Source organism: Melospiza melodia, chromosome Z (assembly GCF_035770615.1).
Source record: "Melospiza melodia melodia isolate bMelMel2 chromosome Z, bMelMel2.pri, whole genome shotgun sequence".
Lineage (NCBI taxonomy): Eukaryota > Metazoa > Chordata > Aves > Passeriformes > Passerellidae > Melospiza > Melospiza melodia.
Window position 1 is genome coordinate 63,987,960 of NC_086226.1, and position 17,883 is coordinate 64,005,842.

General features: G+C 40.2%; 1 protein-coding gene and 1 long non-coding RNA gene across 2 annotated transcripts in view; both read right to left on the reverse strand.

Moving 5' to 3' along the window:
* Positions 1–908: 908 nt before the first annotated feature.
* On the reverse strand, positions 909–2,788 carry LOC134432454 (uncharacterized). The gene is made up of 2 exons (XR_010031337.1): positions 2,052–2,788; positions 909–1,202 (listed from the first exon to the last, which is right to left on the reverse strand). It is a non-coding gene; the product is annotated as an uncharacterized LOC134432454 (long non-coding RNA).
* Positions 2,789–3,593: 805 nt separating this feature from the next.
* The window catches only part of SHB (SH2 domain containing adaptor protein B), a 57,418-nt gene continuing 43,128 nt past the window's right edge, over positions 3,594–17,883 (reverse strand). Inside the window, exons 5-6 of the mRNA XM_063181222.1 lie at positions 15,736–15,855; positions 3,594–6,773 (exon numbers count right to left, since the gene is read on the reverse strand). Coding sequence (XP_063037292.1) covers positions 6,590–6,773; positions 15,736–15,855 — 304 coding nt within the window. The 3' untranslated portion in view covers positions 3,594–6,589. The remainder of the gene's footprint in view (positions 6,774–15,735; positions 15,856–17,883) is intronic.

The following is a 17,883-nucleotide window of genomic DNA, read 5'->3' on the forward strand; positions in this document are numbered from 1 at the left end:
AAAGGACCTGGTGGTGATATGGCCAACACATCTGGCTGAACACAAAGAAGCAGTGTGCCCGGGTGGCTAAGAAGGCCAATGGCATCATAATAGTGTGGCCAGCAGGACCAGGGCAGTGACTGTCCCCTTGTACTTGGCACTGGAGAGGCCACACCTTCAGTGCTCTGTACAGCTCTGGAGCCCTCACTTCAAAAAGAATATTGAGATGCTGGGGTGTGTCCAGAGAAAGGCAATGGAACTGCTGGTGAAGGATGTGGAGCACAAGTCCTGTGAAGAGCAGCTGATGGGACTGGATGTGTTAAGCCTATAGAAAAGGAGACTCAGGGAAATTTCAACTCTGCAACTACTGGGAAGAAGGCTTTAGTGACGTGGGGGTGAGCCTTTTCTCCCAACAAATGAGGGGATGAGAAGAAACAGCCTCAAGTTGCACCAGTGGTGGTTTAGACTGCATTAATATGGAAATAATTCACTACTGAAAGGGCTATGAGTCACAGACCAGTCTGCTTAGGGAAGTGGTTCATTCCACTGTCTGGAAATATTTAAAAGATATGGCATTTAAGGACATAATTTAGGGGTGGATTTGGAAGCGTCAGGTTAAATGTTGGACTCGATGACCTAAATTATTCTACATAGATATGTTTATATGGAGATAAAAAATAGTCTTAATGTGTAGAAAAAACAGACAGATGACAAGATTTTATAGGCTGCCCTCTCTATGAATTGATCTAATTACTGGAGGTAAATAAAAGGATGATTTCAGAGGAAAGTTTACTACATTAACACTGAAAGGAGATTATCAACAAACAATAAAAATCAAAGACATTGCTTACATGACCCTTATTTTCACTGAAATAGAACTGGCAATATTCAGGTTGAAACCATGATCCATCCTGGTCATACAAAGTTAATAACTGGAATCCTTTTATTATAATAATTCATCACAATTATATGACATAACTTTATATTTGAAAATAATTAGCAATAGTTAATTAATAAGAAATAGAGAGTTCAGGGCTGGTTTTTGCAATACAAGTTAAAATGAAAGTGCAAAGTCTAAATGAAGTCAGATTCAAAAACATTTTATACATGGATATCTGTGATGACAACCATGAGAAACATGACCTTCCTGTTCCACAGGGCAGTCCAGAAGAGAGGTGAGTTTGATCAGTGTAGTCCTTGTCCTATGTGGTAGACCACACAATCTGGGAGAGAAATCAGGAGGGTCAGTGTAGCAGTTCCAGCCTTACCGTGTGCAGTCTCTAAGGATGTAGGGTCCCTAGTATTTCTCCCAAGGTATTCCTGAATTCTCCCCTTTTCCTCCCCAGTGTTTTGTTCGAGATCTCTTCTGAATCTCTCTAGATTCTCATCAAGTTTTAGTCTCTCCTCATAATCTCTTTGTCTGGGTTACCTCCTGTAGGTACCTTCTGTATCTCTCTTGAGACAGCGGACAATATCCATTACAGACTGCTAGTAAATGCCTGGTTCCAGTATTCAAATTCTCTCAGTATCTCACTCTTGGCTCCTGCCACACTGCAATTCAGTCTGCCCTTGCTGAAAGTATCTCCACACTTTCTCCATGACACTTTTACAACTTTCACAGCAGTTAACAAGCTGTTTACTTGTAAAGGGTTACCTTATCCTTCTCTACTCTTTCATAGCTAAATTTCAGCCAGGCCCCACCCATACTGCCTGACACAATCTAGCCATTACTCTGTAAACAATCCTGTAACTCTTCCCATGTATTAATTTCATACAATCATCATGTTTCAGTCATCCCCATGACTTATGCAAATCAGCAGATTTCCAGCCATCCTCTTGATATTTCTCCCGTGGTTAGAACCATTGTTTCTTGGAGGCAGACTTGGGGAATGGGTTAATACAATCAATTTGCCAACAAGCTTCACCAAGCTTGTGTTTTGGAATTGTTAGCAGCAACAAATGCAATTCAGGGACCCTGAAAGCAAAGGCAATGTTTGGTCTAATCTTATCACTGAACTAAACACAAGGCTCAGAGCACTGAAGTCACCACATTATCTCTAGATTGTGCATACCTAGTTTGCAGAAGAAGCTCAAGGCTCACGATGGGAAATCACATGCTGCAGAAAATTGGATTGTACATGGTCATCCCTTGCAACATATGAACATTTTTTTTTCAGCAAGACTTCTATTTGCTTCATTTCAGATCAACAACTTGGTTCAGCTGCTACAATTTCCTTCCTTCCTTTCTTCTTGCCTTCTTATTTGGGCCTCCAAAAATAAGTAATACAAGAAAGCAATATGCAGCATTTTATGTGGGATCATTGCTAATCATTAAAAAAGAAAAAAATGTATGAAAATCAGTTGAATCTCCTTTCTATTTCCTTTACCCCTTGCTCATATCAGGACTATAAACAGCTCTGCTCCAAATCTGTTTTGTTTTACCCTCTCTGCAGGGAGAGAGTATAGTGTGTGGGGTGAGGTCTTTAATCTGTTATTTAAAATTCTGTTAAGACCTTGTTTGTTTTGCTCAGGCACCACTTGAGGTACCACCCAAGGACAGCACGAACAACTTGCAGCAGCAGAGGGCCAAGTCCACCAGAGTACAGCTTAGTAGCGTAGCAGTGTCGAAATGGAATCAGAGCCTGGATAAAACATACTATTTGTGGACTCCACCAACATTGCCACATGATGTTTGTGTTGCCAGCTTGAGCCATGGCATCAAGATAAAGTGCAAAACCCAACGGGATGCTGAAGAGAAGCACACAAATGTGTCATCCTCCAAGCAGTAAGCATTTTCCTCAGAATATAGAGGAATTCAGGTCAGGTTCTTTGAGAAGCCAAAAATGTCTTTTTTGTACCTTTGAACTTAATTCAGCCCTGTGCTTTGCATCTTGTCTCTGAAGACTTAATTTCCAAATAAGACAATAATCTGTAATCAAGTGCAGTCATGGTGATGACTGTACTTCCACAAACCTAAATGATTTTCCAATTATGGAAGGAGCTGTGAAATGCAACTTGGCCACTAAAGCTCTCCTACACATCATACAGATGTTCACAACCTTCACCATGCTGTGAAATACTCATCAAAATAGAAGCCAAATTAACACCTCTTACAAAGACTGCAAAAAGTGACTCACCAGTGTTATGCTGTTAGCAGCAATAACTGGATTCCTTGGATCATCAGCAATATCATTCACACATGCACGCTTGTCAGGCCCTTGCAAAGGTGCACATTATCAAGAGAATTAGTCAGGGTAGAACTGAGATATATGATTTTCCAGACTCCAAACTACAACCTAGTGATTACTTTCACAACACAGTTGAGACAAATAAACACAAGTTGTTCTAAAAGGCTGCTTCAATTATTAGCTATTAATGACAATCTGAGTACACAAGGCAATCAGAGGAAAAAAAGGGAGAGGTTTATATATATTTTTTTAAATAAACTTTTAATGTGCAATATAGGCATGATCACTACAAGATAGATCTTCCACCTATACGCAATACTACACACTGTTAACACACCGCATTTTCACTGTACATTAAAAAATCTGGGAAGAATATTCCTTCACTGGAAAAATATCATACAATCACTTAAATAAACAGAGACAACATTACAGTGCAAACAAAATCCTGGTTTTATTTATTCTGCAATTATTGAGTACTTTCTAAAAGTCTTTTAGAAAAATAATAAAAAAACCTTCCCATGGAGAAACAATACGTTCTGAGATGATTTCCTCTTCCTGAACCAAGAACCTTGATCTGATCCTTGAAGCTGTAATAAGCAGTATACTCATTTGTATGATGCACATTCACATAATTTGTATGAAACAATGGATCCCAACCCAAAATTCGCAGACAGCAATAAAATGGCACTTGCTGGCTTCATCTGACTTTTGATCAGACCCATGACAAGAAAGGTCTGGTACAATAGTTATCCCCATGAATTAAAGACAAAGTGCTTAAGGAAGCCAGACAAGGCCTTGGTTAATGATGCTATTGGTTTCTACTGGTAATTGCTGTTAGAGTAGGGGCATACTTTTTTTTTCCCCTTTAAAGAAGAAAAACAGACTATGGAACAGCAATCATGCCAGATTCAGCTCACAAAAGAAATAACATATTTCTGTCCCAAAGGGAATGATAGTTTTGCTTGAGCTCACAAAGGCCAAGATTCAGAGCAGATGTCACCTGATTCCTAATTTGTGTGAACTCTGTCACCTTCATAAACTCCTACTCCGGTGAGAGAATATACTAACTTAAAAGTGCCTGTACGCTCTTGTCAGTTGAGTGATGTTAAGACAGTAAAGACTTTAGGGAAATAAAAAAAGCAAGCAGGTAATATGATGCCTAAAGTTTCAGCTTTCATATTTTTCAGATTCTGTGCTGTTTTAGTGTGTAGCTCTGAGCTTCATATTAAGTGTTGTCAAGTTCTCTTCACAGGGTAGATAGACAAAACAATTCCTTTTCCAGCTTGACCAAGGACAACTGTTACAAGCTCCAGGCCCAAAAAGTATAAACAACGGTGAATTGAAGAGAGAAAACAAGGAGAATGGAAGTTCATAACCTCAATCTATAACTGGACAATTAACTCCAATATGCTAATGACCAAAATGTATAAAAGTGTGACACCTTGTGACTGGTCATCCATTTTGTGACCATTTTGGGTTCATCTTGGGTGTAGCCCTGGCCAGGCTCTTACACTGCCCACGGTGTATCCTTTAAGGCCTTTTAAGAAATACCTACTTTATTCTTTAACTCTGTCTAGCCTCTGTTCTAGGTTAGCCTTCTAAAGGCATCAAGTACACAAAAAGGGGATATTTGTTTTCACTTGGAAAGGAATGTTGTCTCTTTGTCCTCCACTGAGCCACCCTCCTCGGAACACTGGAAAACCTATTTCAGTGCAACTTCCGATTCTGGGTAAGACGGATAGTTTGACCCACTACCACTGCTGCACAAAATGACACTGGGCTCTTCACACACATATGATCAACTTCTGTTCAATCTGCATTGGAAGCCATTTAAAGAATAAGGCAGGCTTAAAAGCAAATAATATTTAGCACCAGTGAGAGTATATGAGTCATCCTTGAGGTTCTTAACAGATTAAACAATACCATGAAGAACTACTTTTACAGGCAATAAGTGGTTATTCCATCACAATTTTCAGATCTGCACTTCTTTCTAAGCATACATAAAAAATAGTAGTAGCTAAGAAAGCTGAATTAAATAGCACACAATTTCACAGTCCTATTGCTGTCTGTAAAATACATAACCTGCATATAACCAGTTTGCTACTATACCAGCTGATGGGTTAATGCACAACATTCTAGACGTATGTGGGAGATGGCACAACATGAGGACTATAAGGCTATAGATTCCCCAGTTCCAGCTTGTGTACAATTATAATTTTTCACTTATCTCACTGAATGAGCACACAGAGCATGTAAAAAATATGTCCCAAGTACATGGGCACCGAGTTGGCAGGACTAAGATACAGAGCAGCTTCCACAGTGCTTCTGGCTGACAGTGACTGAAATACAGCAGGAGGCAGGCTTCTGCTCATGGTGAAAAAGAACACTGGCCAGAAGGTATTTGCCAACGGGGCTATGGCTTAAGAATGACTTGGTAGACCAGAAAAACAAAATTCTGCTCTACTACATACTGCAATTCTCACAGCTGCAAAAGCCATCTTGTGGAAAGCCAGTGTGATACACGTTAGCCTGCTACATCAGTAGGACAGCTGTTTGATCCAGATGAATGAGCAAGTGAAGATTTTGCCTACTAATGCTTTATAAAAGCCTTTGACCACCCTCATGCATAAATACTAACCCACATATCAAAATTACTTATCCTAACTACTTAAAACATTATGGTGTAACTGTCCCAAACAGAATTAGCTGCCTGTACCTACAAATGAAACTTGCAAATGAAGACAGTAAACATTAAGAGATTATTGTACCAAAAAGGATAAAAATATATAACAAACTACTGTTTAATTACATCCCCTATTCATAAGTAATTGACCATGATTTGCTCTCACAAAACTATTTTAAGATTGTGTGTCTAATAGAAGTTCAATATTTGACTACCGCAAGAAACTGCATTAAAAAAATCCCAAACCCCTCAGACTATGTGACCAGAGCCAGAGACTTGCTTGCTAAGCAGCTGCTTCTCAGGTCCATCAAGAATATCCTAGGGTCCCTCAGAGTAAGGTTACTCTTTCTCATGGAGAAGTTTCTCAGGGTAGCAAGAGAATACAAGTTGTTGGTTTTTACTGCTGAGAAGAACTTGTTGATTCTTCTCAAAGCATGAAGGAAGAACTTTTGTTGGGAAGCACTTTCATTCACACATAAGGTCTGGGAAGGCTATTTGCTCTCCTAGCATTAAAATAAGTGTTCTTTCTCTTATGCAGCAATACAATTCTAGAGACATGCTGCAGCACAAGTGTATCACACACACAGTCCCACAGACAACTCTGCAGAGAGCCCACATTCACAAAACTAAATGCTGCTTCTCTCTGTTATACACTCAGGCTCCTAATTCTGGCAATGAATTCTGTGCAACCCAGCTTATCTCTCACCTCCCATCCACAGGAAGGGGTGAGACTAGGTTATTAGAGAGTCCGTACAGCCACAGGGTAGAGCAAGGACAGGTGTTCTGCTCCTTTGATAGGCAGCTTTTTGGTAGTGTAGTAGTGGATGACTTCAGGAACACTGTCGAATGGAGGGCTGTTCTGGCCCAGGATGTACTTCTCTTTGGTTTTCGTCAGCTTCATATGCATAAAACCTTGACTGCTCCTGGAAGGAAAGCAAAGTGTAAGTTCATGCTTGTGAATAGGGAAGACGGGTGCAGCACCATAACAGGCTCTCCTCATGGAGGGGAAAGTAGGAGAACAAAATGCCAGTACCTATCCTCTGGGTGGCAGGCCAAGACAGTGGACTGACTGTTTCCAACTGCTAGTTGCAACCCCCATGGACAGTTCACCACAAAGGCAACCTAAGGCAATATTTAGTTTTCAGCACTTGCGCTGCCTTGATCCACATGCATGGCTGTCTCACACAGAAAGTGATCCAGAGGTGTACCAGTAAACAATCCATTTCCTTCCCACGGCCCTTCTCTCCAGCCCCTTCAATATTTTCTGTGAACACTTATTTTTACTATAGCCAGACATTATATCTGGACCCAAATATCTGTGGTGTTGGCCTGTCAGAGGCCTGACAGTCCCTTCACAGGCAGAAGCAGGCCATGAACCTTGCTCAGCTAGGCAAGACAAGACCTGTCCTGTTCTACCCTGCGGCTGCCTCAGGGCAGACCTCACCCATTCCACCCGGGCAGTAACTGCCCAGAACAGATCTCTGTGCATAATCTAGTGGCTTCAGGTGGGAAAGCTACTCCAGGTGAGCACATTCCCAAGGTTCATGGCATAGTAATGCTTCAGACTGCACGCTATACTGAGCAAGGGCTGCTGTCCTGTGGTCTTTCTGCAGGCACTCTCTGAGGAAGGCTCATTATTACACAGGCAGGAGAAGAGTGTCATGGAACTCATGGAATTGCACTGCCTGCTCTTGGCAAAGCAACCCATCCAACAGAATTCCACTCTGATAGAAAGCACCCACACTGCCATGCAGCACCAGAGGTAAAGCTGGCCTCAGCTCTTCCCAGAAGTGACCTTTCAGTGTCTGCAGACTTAACATAACATATAGGCTCCTTTAAAAGTGTAGAGTTCAGCTAGGGCAACACAAGTGCAAAGAACAGCTCCTACACATCAAGACGTTAAATGAGGCCTAGAAGGTTTTTACAGCTTGTTTGATGTCCCAATTCCGAACTTTCTGGCTCCAAGCCATTGTTTCTTCTAGGTGTGTCCAGGGGCAGAGACAGTAGTGTTAAAACTGGAGTTGGCCTGTGTCAGCAAAAAAACCCAATTCAAGATGACACAGAAAGCTGCAGCAGAAAAACAAAATTATGTTAAAACCAGCTTCTCTAAAATCTGCCATATTCTAGTTAGCAGGTGCAAAGCTCCTTCTCTAAGTGCCTGTACCATAACCAAGCTCATATCTTTCAGATGTATTCAACAATTGCCTGATGAAGAGAAACCTGGTGCGCAGAAACTATGGCAGGCACTGTAATTATGGCTCTAAATGCTTAAAGTTGTGCTTTAAATATCAATTTCCTAGTGGGAAAATATATCTTTCAAGTCATAATTAATCTCTAAATTATTTTCCTTAAATAAGAGTGACATCTTTAAATACTTATTATGAGGACAGATGTATTGCTCTCTTTCTTCAGTTGACTACGAATCTGCTTTGCCACAAAAGGACTTGAAAGTGTGCAGATACATTAATGGAATCAGGTGCATGCTAATTTCAGAAGTATGACAAGGACTGAAGAACAATCTTTTAAGTGCACTTTAGTGCAGAGAAGGGAAAAGCACAAGCCTTTTTTGAACAGGAGGACAATGCACAGAGTATGAACAAATTGCTACAAGCCATGTATTCATGACAGCTGTTGCTTCCCCAGGAAGGACCTATGTATATATTCATGCTTGTGTAGCACATAATCATTGAGCTCACACAAAAAGAATCCTGGAAATATATCCCGAGAGGTGAGCCTTCTGGAAGGCCACACTGTTTGTAAGGGTGAGGGAAAAAGAATGTGAACTAAAAGTTATGAATAGCAGGCTAATGGAATGTAGACAAGGCATATACATAGCTTCTGCACTTGGGATGGAACAAACCCAAGCAGCTGTGCAAGCTGGGGCACAACAGGCCAGAAGAGGAACTATGGTAGGGAGGACACATGGTGGGAAGGAGAATGATTCAATGGTCTGCCCACGAAGACCTCCTGCAGCCCTGAGTTCCACAGCAAAGTGCAGCCAGCTGCTGGAAGACAGTGACTACTACTTCTACAGAGCACTCGTGAGGCTGCACCCATATCTGGTGAGAGAGTGTCTCATGATAAAAGAGATGTCAATACTGAAGCATATCCAGAGCAGGACTACTAACCATAGTCTGGGGATGGGAATATCTGACGTACAAGGATAGGCTTGAGGGAATTGTGTCTGTTTAGTCTTCAGGAGAAGGAAAGGTGAGATGGAGGGTGTCAGGTTGCAATTATCCGCTGCCTAAAAGAGAGAGTTACAGAGAAAACAGAAGTTTCTCTGTCAACAAGCACAAGCTGCAAGGGAGTTCCCACTGGACGCAGGGACTTCTTCCTAGAAGTCCTAGGAGTCCTAGAGCCCAGAAACCAGGATAAGGCAGGTCTGAAGGGTTTCATCCTCACAAGTTTTCCAAAGCACTCAGCAACCTGATAAGCATGTATCGGAGTTAGATCCCAATATTGCCGGATGGAATGCACCTGGGCTCATCTGGCCCTTGCTGCTGGACCAAAGGCAGCACCTGTTGTGTTTCACCTCAGAGACACCTTTGGCGGGCTGGATGCTGCAGCTAGGCACTTGGAACAGGTCCAGGCATGCAGGAACTCAGTTTTACTTCTGGTGGAAAGGCCTTAGGTGATGGTGAAGGGAAAAGGAGACGGGTCCTGCTGGAGGGTTTGATCCAGAGCTTTACTCCAGGCACACAGACCTCTGCATGTTGCAGCAGCTCCAACAGAACCACGAACCACGTGGTCAGCGTGTCTTTTAACTCCAGGGAGAGGGGAGGGAAGGGGTAGGTATGCCACCAACCAGGTGAGGGGAGAAGGCTCAGGGGACAAGTGACACTTGGATAACCCAATGCCCCCAGGGTTGAGAGGCATCTTTTGAACTTCGACAGTCACACGATGCCCTTGCTGGAATACTGAGATTGATGAACAGGTCTCAGCAGGAGGCAAGGGGAGGGGAAGGGAGGGGGTATTGGCACACCTGGGAAAGGAACTGGGATAGCTGAAACACGGTATTACATCACACTGCAACAAACTTGGAGCAGGGGATTGGACTAGGCATCTCCAGAGATCCATTTGCAACTAGATCTCTCTAGGCAACTGGAAGGCATGTTAAACTGACTTCAAAGCTTTGCAGTGTCTCACACACAAATTTTCTGTTCATAAAAGAGGAGAACTGAGAGGCAAAAAGAACATTCAGTCAATGAACTGGTTTCGCTTACTGCTAGTGTTTGCAGCCAATACCACATCATTGGTGATAGACCTGATTTCTATCCTGGCTACTTTTCTGGATGTTCAGAACTCTTTAAACTGAGCATTGTTGCAGGCTTACTGGAGGATGAAAGCAAAGATTATGTTTTCAAATATTTTCCTTCTTCACTCCCTTTCCACCCTCTTTTAGTTGTCCAAAAATTACACTGTTGAATGTGTTATCTGCCCTTCCCCATTTCAAATGAACTATCACAGGTTGCAATTAGACATAGCAAAACAGACAATTCCCATCTTCTATAATGTAGAACAAATTAAGCTGGAAGAAAGTCAACTCAGCACCTTGTAATCATGTCCTTGAATTAAACCCTTTCAACTGTAAACTATTCTGTGAAACTATTCACATCTACACTAAGAATCTTTCTGTGCTGTCTCACCTTCTCTATTTGTCCTTAAAATCTGTCTCACAGTGTTCTCTCTTCTGGTATGCCTGGATTCAGAGAATCAGTGCCTTTAGTGACAGGTAAGGGCAAGATGCATCTGCACTTGATAAACACCACCAATGCTGCTGGATCAGTGACTAGAATTACAGGGACCACGTGAAAAAAGAACCTGGAAGTCTTATTCTCTCTTCCTCTCCTCCAAATGCTGATTTTAGTATGCAAAGAGATTACTGAAATTTCAGGTAATGACAGGGAAAAAAGCTCCATGGTTGAAGTAATTGTAAATAAGTTTCTGCTTAGTTTTTGAAGCACTTTTGGAGTCTACCTGAACAAGTGCCTGACTGACTAGTCCTAGTTTTGAAATGCCTATTTTCAGCTCAGCAACAACTATTAGAACCTGCCAGGCCCAAGGTTTTCAAAGAAAAGAACCTAAATAGTGATCCCAAATTCACATATGTGAACACTGGTAAGAGCCAGTGCCTTGAAGAGACAAGACATACACGTTTTGTAAGAGAAGGTGCTGGGACCTGAACTACAGCATGTGATATTGTTATATAGTGTGAATTCTAAATGTCATTGTGGTTTTTTCTAATGTTGCAACAACTCTTCACCACTTTTTCATTCAATTGACAGCGACAAAACAGTGGTACTAGAGACAATATTCTATCCTTTCTTTCGTTTTTGCAACCATTCCCCTGAGTTTCAAACACAGAAAAAACTGCTAATTGCTGATCCCTGCACCAAATTTCTTTGGAACTCTCAAGCACAGATGTTTACACAGACACAAACTGGATACATGACTAACAGTCAGTCACACCTTGCTTAAAATGTTTGGCAACACAACCATAATATCAAGAGACTTGGGATTGCAACCTCCCCACATATTTTCTTTCAGTTTTCAAAACCCAGCGAGGATGAGAAAGGAATTGGGCAGACAGTTAATTAGAATGTGCTTTTTTGATCTTATGCAGGAAGTGTGATAAAAGCAGCTGTAATAAATATTAATTACATATTAAACCTACTATTTTTTCCAGGAAATATCAATGGCTTTGAAACATGATTCAGTGCTCACAATCAGAAAGCTTGGCCTAGTCTTCTGAACCCTATTTTTGCTGAAGAAAGCACTGTTTTGTCAGAACAGATTTTTCTGCATTAATTTTGATGAAACGTCACTTGCATAAAGAAAAAAGCAACAACTTTGCAATATCATCAGAAAAAAATTCTAGCAATGTAGGAAATATATATTGTATTATTTTTCCACTCTAAAATAATAGTGGAAAAAAATATTTTTCCACTCTAAAAATATTTTTCCATTTCATAATTTTAACTTGTGTTACATGCTGTAACTTTGAACAAAGTCTATGTACAGCAAAAAGAAAATAAAATAAAACCTCACAGCTTAATGCCTGACCAAGAAAAAAAAATAAAACAAACCAACCCCCCCCCCCCCCCAAAAAACCACCAACCAAAAAAAACCAAAAAAACCAACCCCAAAACCACTGAAAAATCATTTACCGGAGACATTAAGAGGCTGGCCTATGAGCTGTTTTCCCTGCTTCAGCTTTGCTTTTTCAAGCATATTATACACAACACTGTCATTCTACACTTGACAGGCAATCTCTCCATGATAAAATAAACATCTCTTCCGCTACAAACAAACCAGGTGTACAAGTGTTCATTTGCACCCAATATGTGAAAATCACTACTAAGACTGAGCCCAGGCTCCATCCTCTATAACCAGTTCCCATCGGCTGCTTTGAAGGTAACAAGAATCCTCAGCTTGTTGGGCTGTCCATAGAAGTGACAGAATCCATACTTCTTGCCAACAGCCAGGACCTTATCTTTATGGTTTAGGCTAACAATACACTAATATTACACTTTTAAATAATTTTATTCAATTGCTACTTTAGAGACCCATCAAAAATCCCACGACCTCTTTGTAAATTATACTGACAGGAAAAAACTTGTTATTTTTACAATATTATGAGATTTACTTCCAAGAACAAAAATCAACAGAAAGGTGCAAGTCCAGCATTTATCCAGAACCCAGAACTACTCAAAAGTTTATGTACTCAACTTTAGAAATCAGGACCACTTCTACAGACTGTAATGACAAAAAAACCCATAGCTTGCAGTTTCCTTTGCTATTCAGGGAAACCACATGCCTGTTTACGAATCCACAGAATCAGGATGTCAAAAGGCACCACCCTCTCTGAATTCAGCTCTGTACTTCCAGTGGCTGTGATTGTGCAGTAACTATCTGACAGATCAGAAAGCAATGCCTGTTACTGTTTTGCTCATGGACTGCACATTTAGTTAATTTGTGAGATAGTCCTTATCTAAAATTAAGAACAGCCACATTTCTCAAAACTGAAATGTGAGTCAGGAAATGAAGTGGTGTGGGCACGGTGCACACTGCTGCAAGAGTCCTGGGAGGGGGAAATCCTGACTGAAAGGACTAGCTAGTAGAGCCCAGCTGGTGCCTGGTCCTTACTGACCAAGACTGAAATATGATAACCCCATCCTGAGATCCTGTTCTATTGCTATATCAGAAAGGCATCTCTGTGAGCTTAATGTTATGAAGTAATTGCTGAACACCTAAAACATTTATAAGTAAGAAATGGCTCTCCCTCTTCATTTCCACACATACTTCTACCTTTTTCACCACTGTGCTTGTTAGTAAAGAACAGGTCTCAGACAAGGAATTTAAAACTAGGCATTTCAACAGCAGCCAGGAATTTCTTGTCACAGCACAGTTACCAGGAGTATGGGTCTCCAATTTTTACCCAGCCTTCTGCAATTATAGTTGTATTTAAAGAAAGAGTGGGTGGGTGTGAGCAAGCCAAATATGTACAGCCCCGAAGGAATGCAGAGAAGAGGAAACATGGAACAATCCAGGGCTGACGAGGAGATTCAAGAGAATGTACAGCTGCTCCTCATGCCTTTGGGATAATTTTGTTCTGGGAAGGTAGATCATATTTTTTTCCTCTTCTGCTGTGCAGAATTTAAACAATGCTGACAAGAAGGCTTAGGTCTTTGGAACCCAATCCATAGAAAGATGCTTTTAGCTTCAAACACTTGTCACTAACAATACCAATTCCTTGTTTCTAACTGAGGTGGGCAACATAAATGTGTACTTCAATAAAACCTTCTCTGATGCCTGCAGAGATAGCTAATCCACATGCAATTAAATTTGACTGGGTAAACGACATCATCTAAAAGTGACAAACATTGACATGAGCAACTTAAACTACCTCAATTACTGTTTTATACACAGATGCATTTCAATTTAGCAATAAAGCTATTTTCACACTCATTTCATTATATTTGGAATGGTAAGTTTTGGATTTTGAACCAGAAAGATATCTCACACAAATTATCCATGAAAGTCAAGCCTGTCTGATTCTCTCAATGTCCACAGAACATAAAAAGACTTCCTGCTATTGGAAAAAAATGGTCTTCAGAGATGTCTCCATTATGAAATATTCAACTATATTAAAAGAAAATGAGCAAGTTCTACCATCTTTTCACTTTCAAATACAGGTAATATTTGGGTAGATTCTCATTGCTGTGTTTTGGGAAACAATCTTTTGATATTAGAGAAAAGAAAACTAAAAAAATAGAGTGAAGTGGTTTGAGTTTGGTTTTTGCTTTCTGTTTTGTTTTTAGAAAAAGCTTGTCACATGAAACAGAAGAATAGATTTTAAATCACTGTTACTTAATCTCAGTACAAAATCAGGGTGTGAGTCTTACTTTTTCCCTAAAGCAGAAATGAAACATTTAACAAAAAAAAAAAAAAAAAAAAGCAAGCTGACTCACACAGCATGATACTAAAGGTCCCTAAGAAGCGCAAACACACCTTATAGGCAATGGAAACATCATAGTTCTGTCCAAAGAGACTACAAAAGGATACTAAAGGCATGAATGCAGCTGTCCAAAACAGCAAAATATAATTTTACCTGCCACCTTTCCTCTGGATGTGTGCTCTGGCAGAATAACAAGAATCACTGGGCTGATGCAAGAATTAAGTGAAATACTTTTAAAAATAGGCCATATTCCAAGACTTTGAATTTAAGGGACAGTTCAGGCCTGAGGGAAAATTTATTCCAAAGCTTGTGCCATTAATGCTTCAGTGTTTGAAAATATCTAGAAGACACCTATATCAGAGTATACAGAAATCAAATTACAAAGGAGATAACAGGAACTCAACCACAATTCTAAAGCAGATGTGTTCCAGCTCAAGGCAAACTTCTGCATTACAGAGAGATCCCAAAAATAGTAGCAGAGGAATAGTGATTTAAAATACACTTCTACAAAATATTTTTCTTCTCAAGTCCTATAAAAGTGTTTGTTACAACCAGGTATCACCATCATCCCAGCAGTAAAATGTATTTTAGAACACACCTGCAAAGAAATGGCATAAAAGCCAATCTGGCAGGAGTAATGCTGGTGAAAAGGGTAAGCTGGCCTGTACCCCAGCCCTACTTGGAAGGTTGGGTTCCACATCAGACCCTATCCTGAATGAAGGAAAGAAAGAAAACATTTCTCTTTGCACCTGTACAGCCTATACCAAGGTAAACTGGCTTCTTTTTCTCCTGCACAGAAAACCTTAACAATCTTCCTCAGCTAGAAAATGAAATGAACTCATTATCCTGTTATGGGTGGGAGAATTGGGCTAGATGATCTTTGATCCTCCCTTCCAACCCCAACAGTTCATCAATTTGCATTATGATGGGTTGAAGACATCTGTAATGTATCCTACTCAGCCTAAGCTAGGTAAGACAGATTCAGAGCAGTGCTAAGACTAGAATACTGCTGATTTCCTAATTCTGTAGATCTTTCATCCTCAATCCTGGGCTTTTTACTTCCAAGAACTGTAACAATGCTGTACAGCTTTACTCCAGTAAAGCAAACAAAACAAAAGGAATAAAACTCCCTAACAATACAGTTCCTTATTCAGCCAAAAGCAGAAGCAGCAGGAGCACTTCAAATTCGAACCAGGAAAAAAGAAATAATCCAAGTTTATTTAGTTAAGTGGACACCAAATGAAGACTAGAAATCTATTAACATCCCCAGACAGGAAGATACTAATTCAGTGACTGTCACTATACATCACGCAGTCCTTCAGAGCTAAAACAGTGCAGCAACAAACTGGATAATTTTCTCGTATGGCACCAGAGAAGTTAGGCCTTATAAAGACATTTACTATGTTTTACTGAAAAGTACTTACTTCAGTGAAAGTGAATAGTCATGCTTGCTTGTTTGACTATTTCTTACAAGGTAGCTACACTCCTTACATAAACGCAACAGGTTTTCTGCATCTGTCCGACTTATTGCTCCATGATACCATCTACAAAAAAGCAAAGAGGTTAATTAACATACATAAACATTCCCACGCATGCTGCTTTAACTACATAACTTTTTAATGTGTGAATTGCTACCAATTGCACATGGATACCTTTAAAATCTAATATATTATGGATAAAAAGCTCCGGATGAAGTTATTACAAATTGTGGAGGCTTCTCGTTCCTGTCAGCTGAGGGGAAAACTCAGATCAGGAAACCACACAATGAGATTGGTGTACATGTTTATGTAAGAAATTCCCATTTAGAGAAACACATTATAATCTGTCTTGCAAACAGATCCATGATATACAATTTGCTTTATTTCATCCCTGGGATATATCAGTTTTAAAACTAATACACAAAATAAACAACAAAAGCAAAGAAACTGAAGATCACACATGGAGAATATGGACAGTTAACAGTGGAAAAGATTTGCTAAAATAGATCTTTGTAAAAGGAGAAGAGTGTGAAAATCTACTGAAAAGGCTCATTCTAAACAAAGCTGTGGCAATTCTGAGAGCTTTAGATAAATCTCTGGCGGATCTCTAGAGTGGATGTGAGCAACTCAGGTTAAAAAGGGAATTGGGTGAGAGAGGTGGGTCCTTCATTGAACTTAGCCACTGCAAACAAAGAAGCTTCTCAGTGCATGCTGCTCTGTATCAGCTTTCAAAATCTGAGACTCCAGGAGTAAGCACTTTGACCCTTCCCTAAGTTTCCAGAGCAATGTAACGTGTCTGGCCCTGTGTCAAACGTGATTCTGAGGAAGATGTCTCCCTCCCTGCAATTGCCAGGTGCACTTTGAAACATTATGTGACACTACCACGTCTGCCTAAGCAAGAATGAACACATCAGAAGTCCTGTCCTTATCAGGAACTGTTGCTTGCTTTGTGTAGAAGAGTTTCATTCCATTTGTTCTTACTCTAAGAAAGATGCTCCAACTAAAAGATAGGTGACTAAAGACCAGATAAGCCTTTTTGACAGAAATCATTCCCTTAACTGCCTCTTGCTGGTGACTCCATAGTCAAATCTGATGAATATGCTAAAAAAATAAAGTTGGTGCCCAAATTAAAATTCATTGAGTGCTTGATTAAAACCAAAGTCTGCATTAGAGGGAACTAAAGAGAGGTTATATTTGTATAGTTAAGACAGACTAGAAAGGGAGGTCCTGACAGCTTCTTCCCTTCTCAAATAAGGTGGAGACACAGATACAAATTATTTCAGGCAGGCTCCTCCTCATCTCCCATTAGATATTTACTGGTGAAAGATATTTCTTAACAAGGAATTTGAAGACTAGACTGTGTTCTGAGTGTGACAGAATAATATTAATACAAGTGTAAATCAAGAAATGTATTTGGGAGAATTTAAAAACTTTTCCTGTTAGCTACAATTATCTTTATTTTCTTTTCTCCCCAAAGGGCCAATAAAACAAAAGTGAAATATTACCTTACCAAAAGAAGGGAGATACTGAACTCTGATATTCAGAGAGAAATAGAAAAAGAACACAGGGCTGGTTTAAGGAAGAAAAACCTGCTTTTAAGAGTTGAAAGTTAACAGTGGATGAGACTCTGATTCAGATGTGACGCCTGGAAGCTGTTTTGGCTACACCTGACAGTAAGCAGCAGTATCCAGAAGTGTAATTGTTTGTGAGTCATATGCCCATGTAATTGGGACACTCTGATTGCTCCTGTTCCAGCTACCTAGTGTGATAAGCAAAGTGCGATAATCAGCTTTAAGTTCCTGAGAGATTTGCTGTTCAACTGCATTGGGTCTGTTTGTCCTGGGTGTGCTCATTTTTTTTTAAATGTCAGCATACAAGCATTTATGAAGAAAGGTCAAAAATTCAAACATCAGTGATGTGGTTTTAAAAAAGTGCAATGACAGCTTGTGAAAGACATCAGTGCAAAAGTATGGAATAACCTGAATGTCTTCTAAGATATCCTGGAAAACACATGCACACAATGCAAACCTGAAAGCAAAATTCTAACATAATCACACACTTTGACCCTTAAGAGGATCTCCTCCCAGGTTTGTA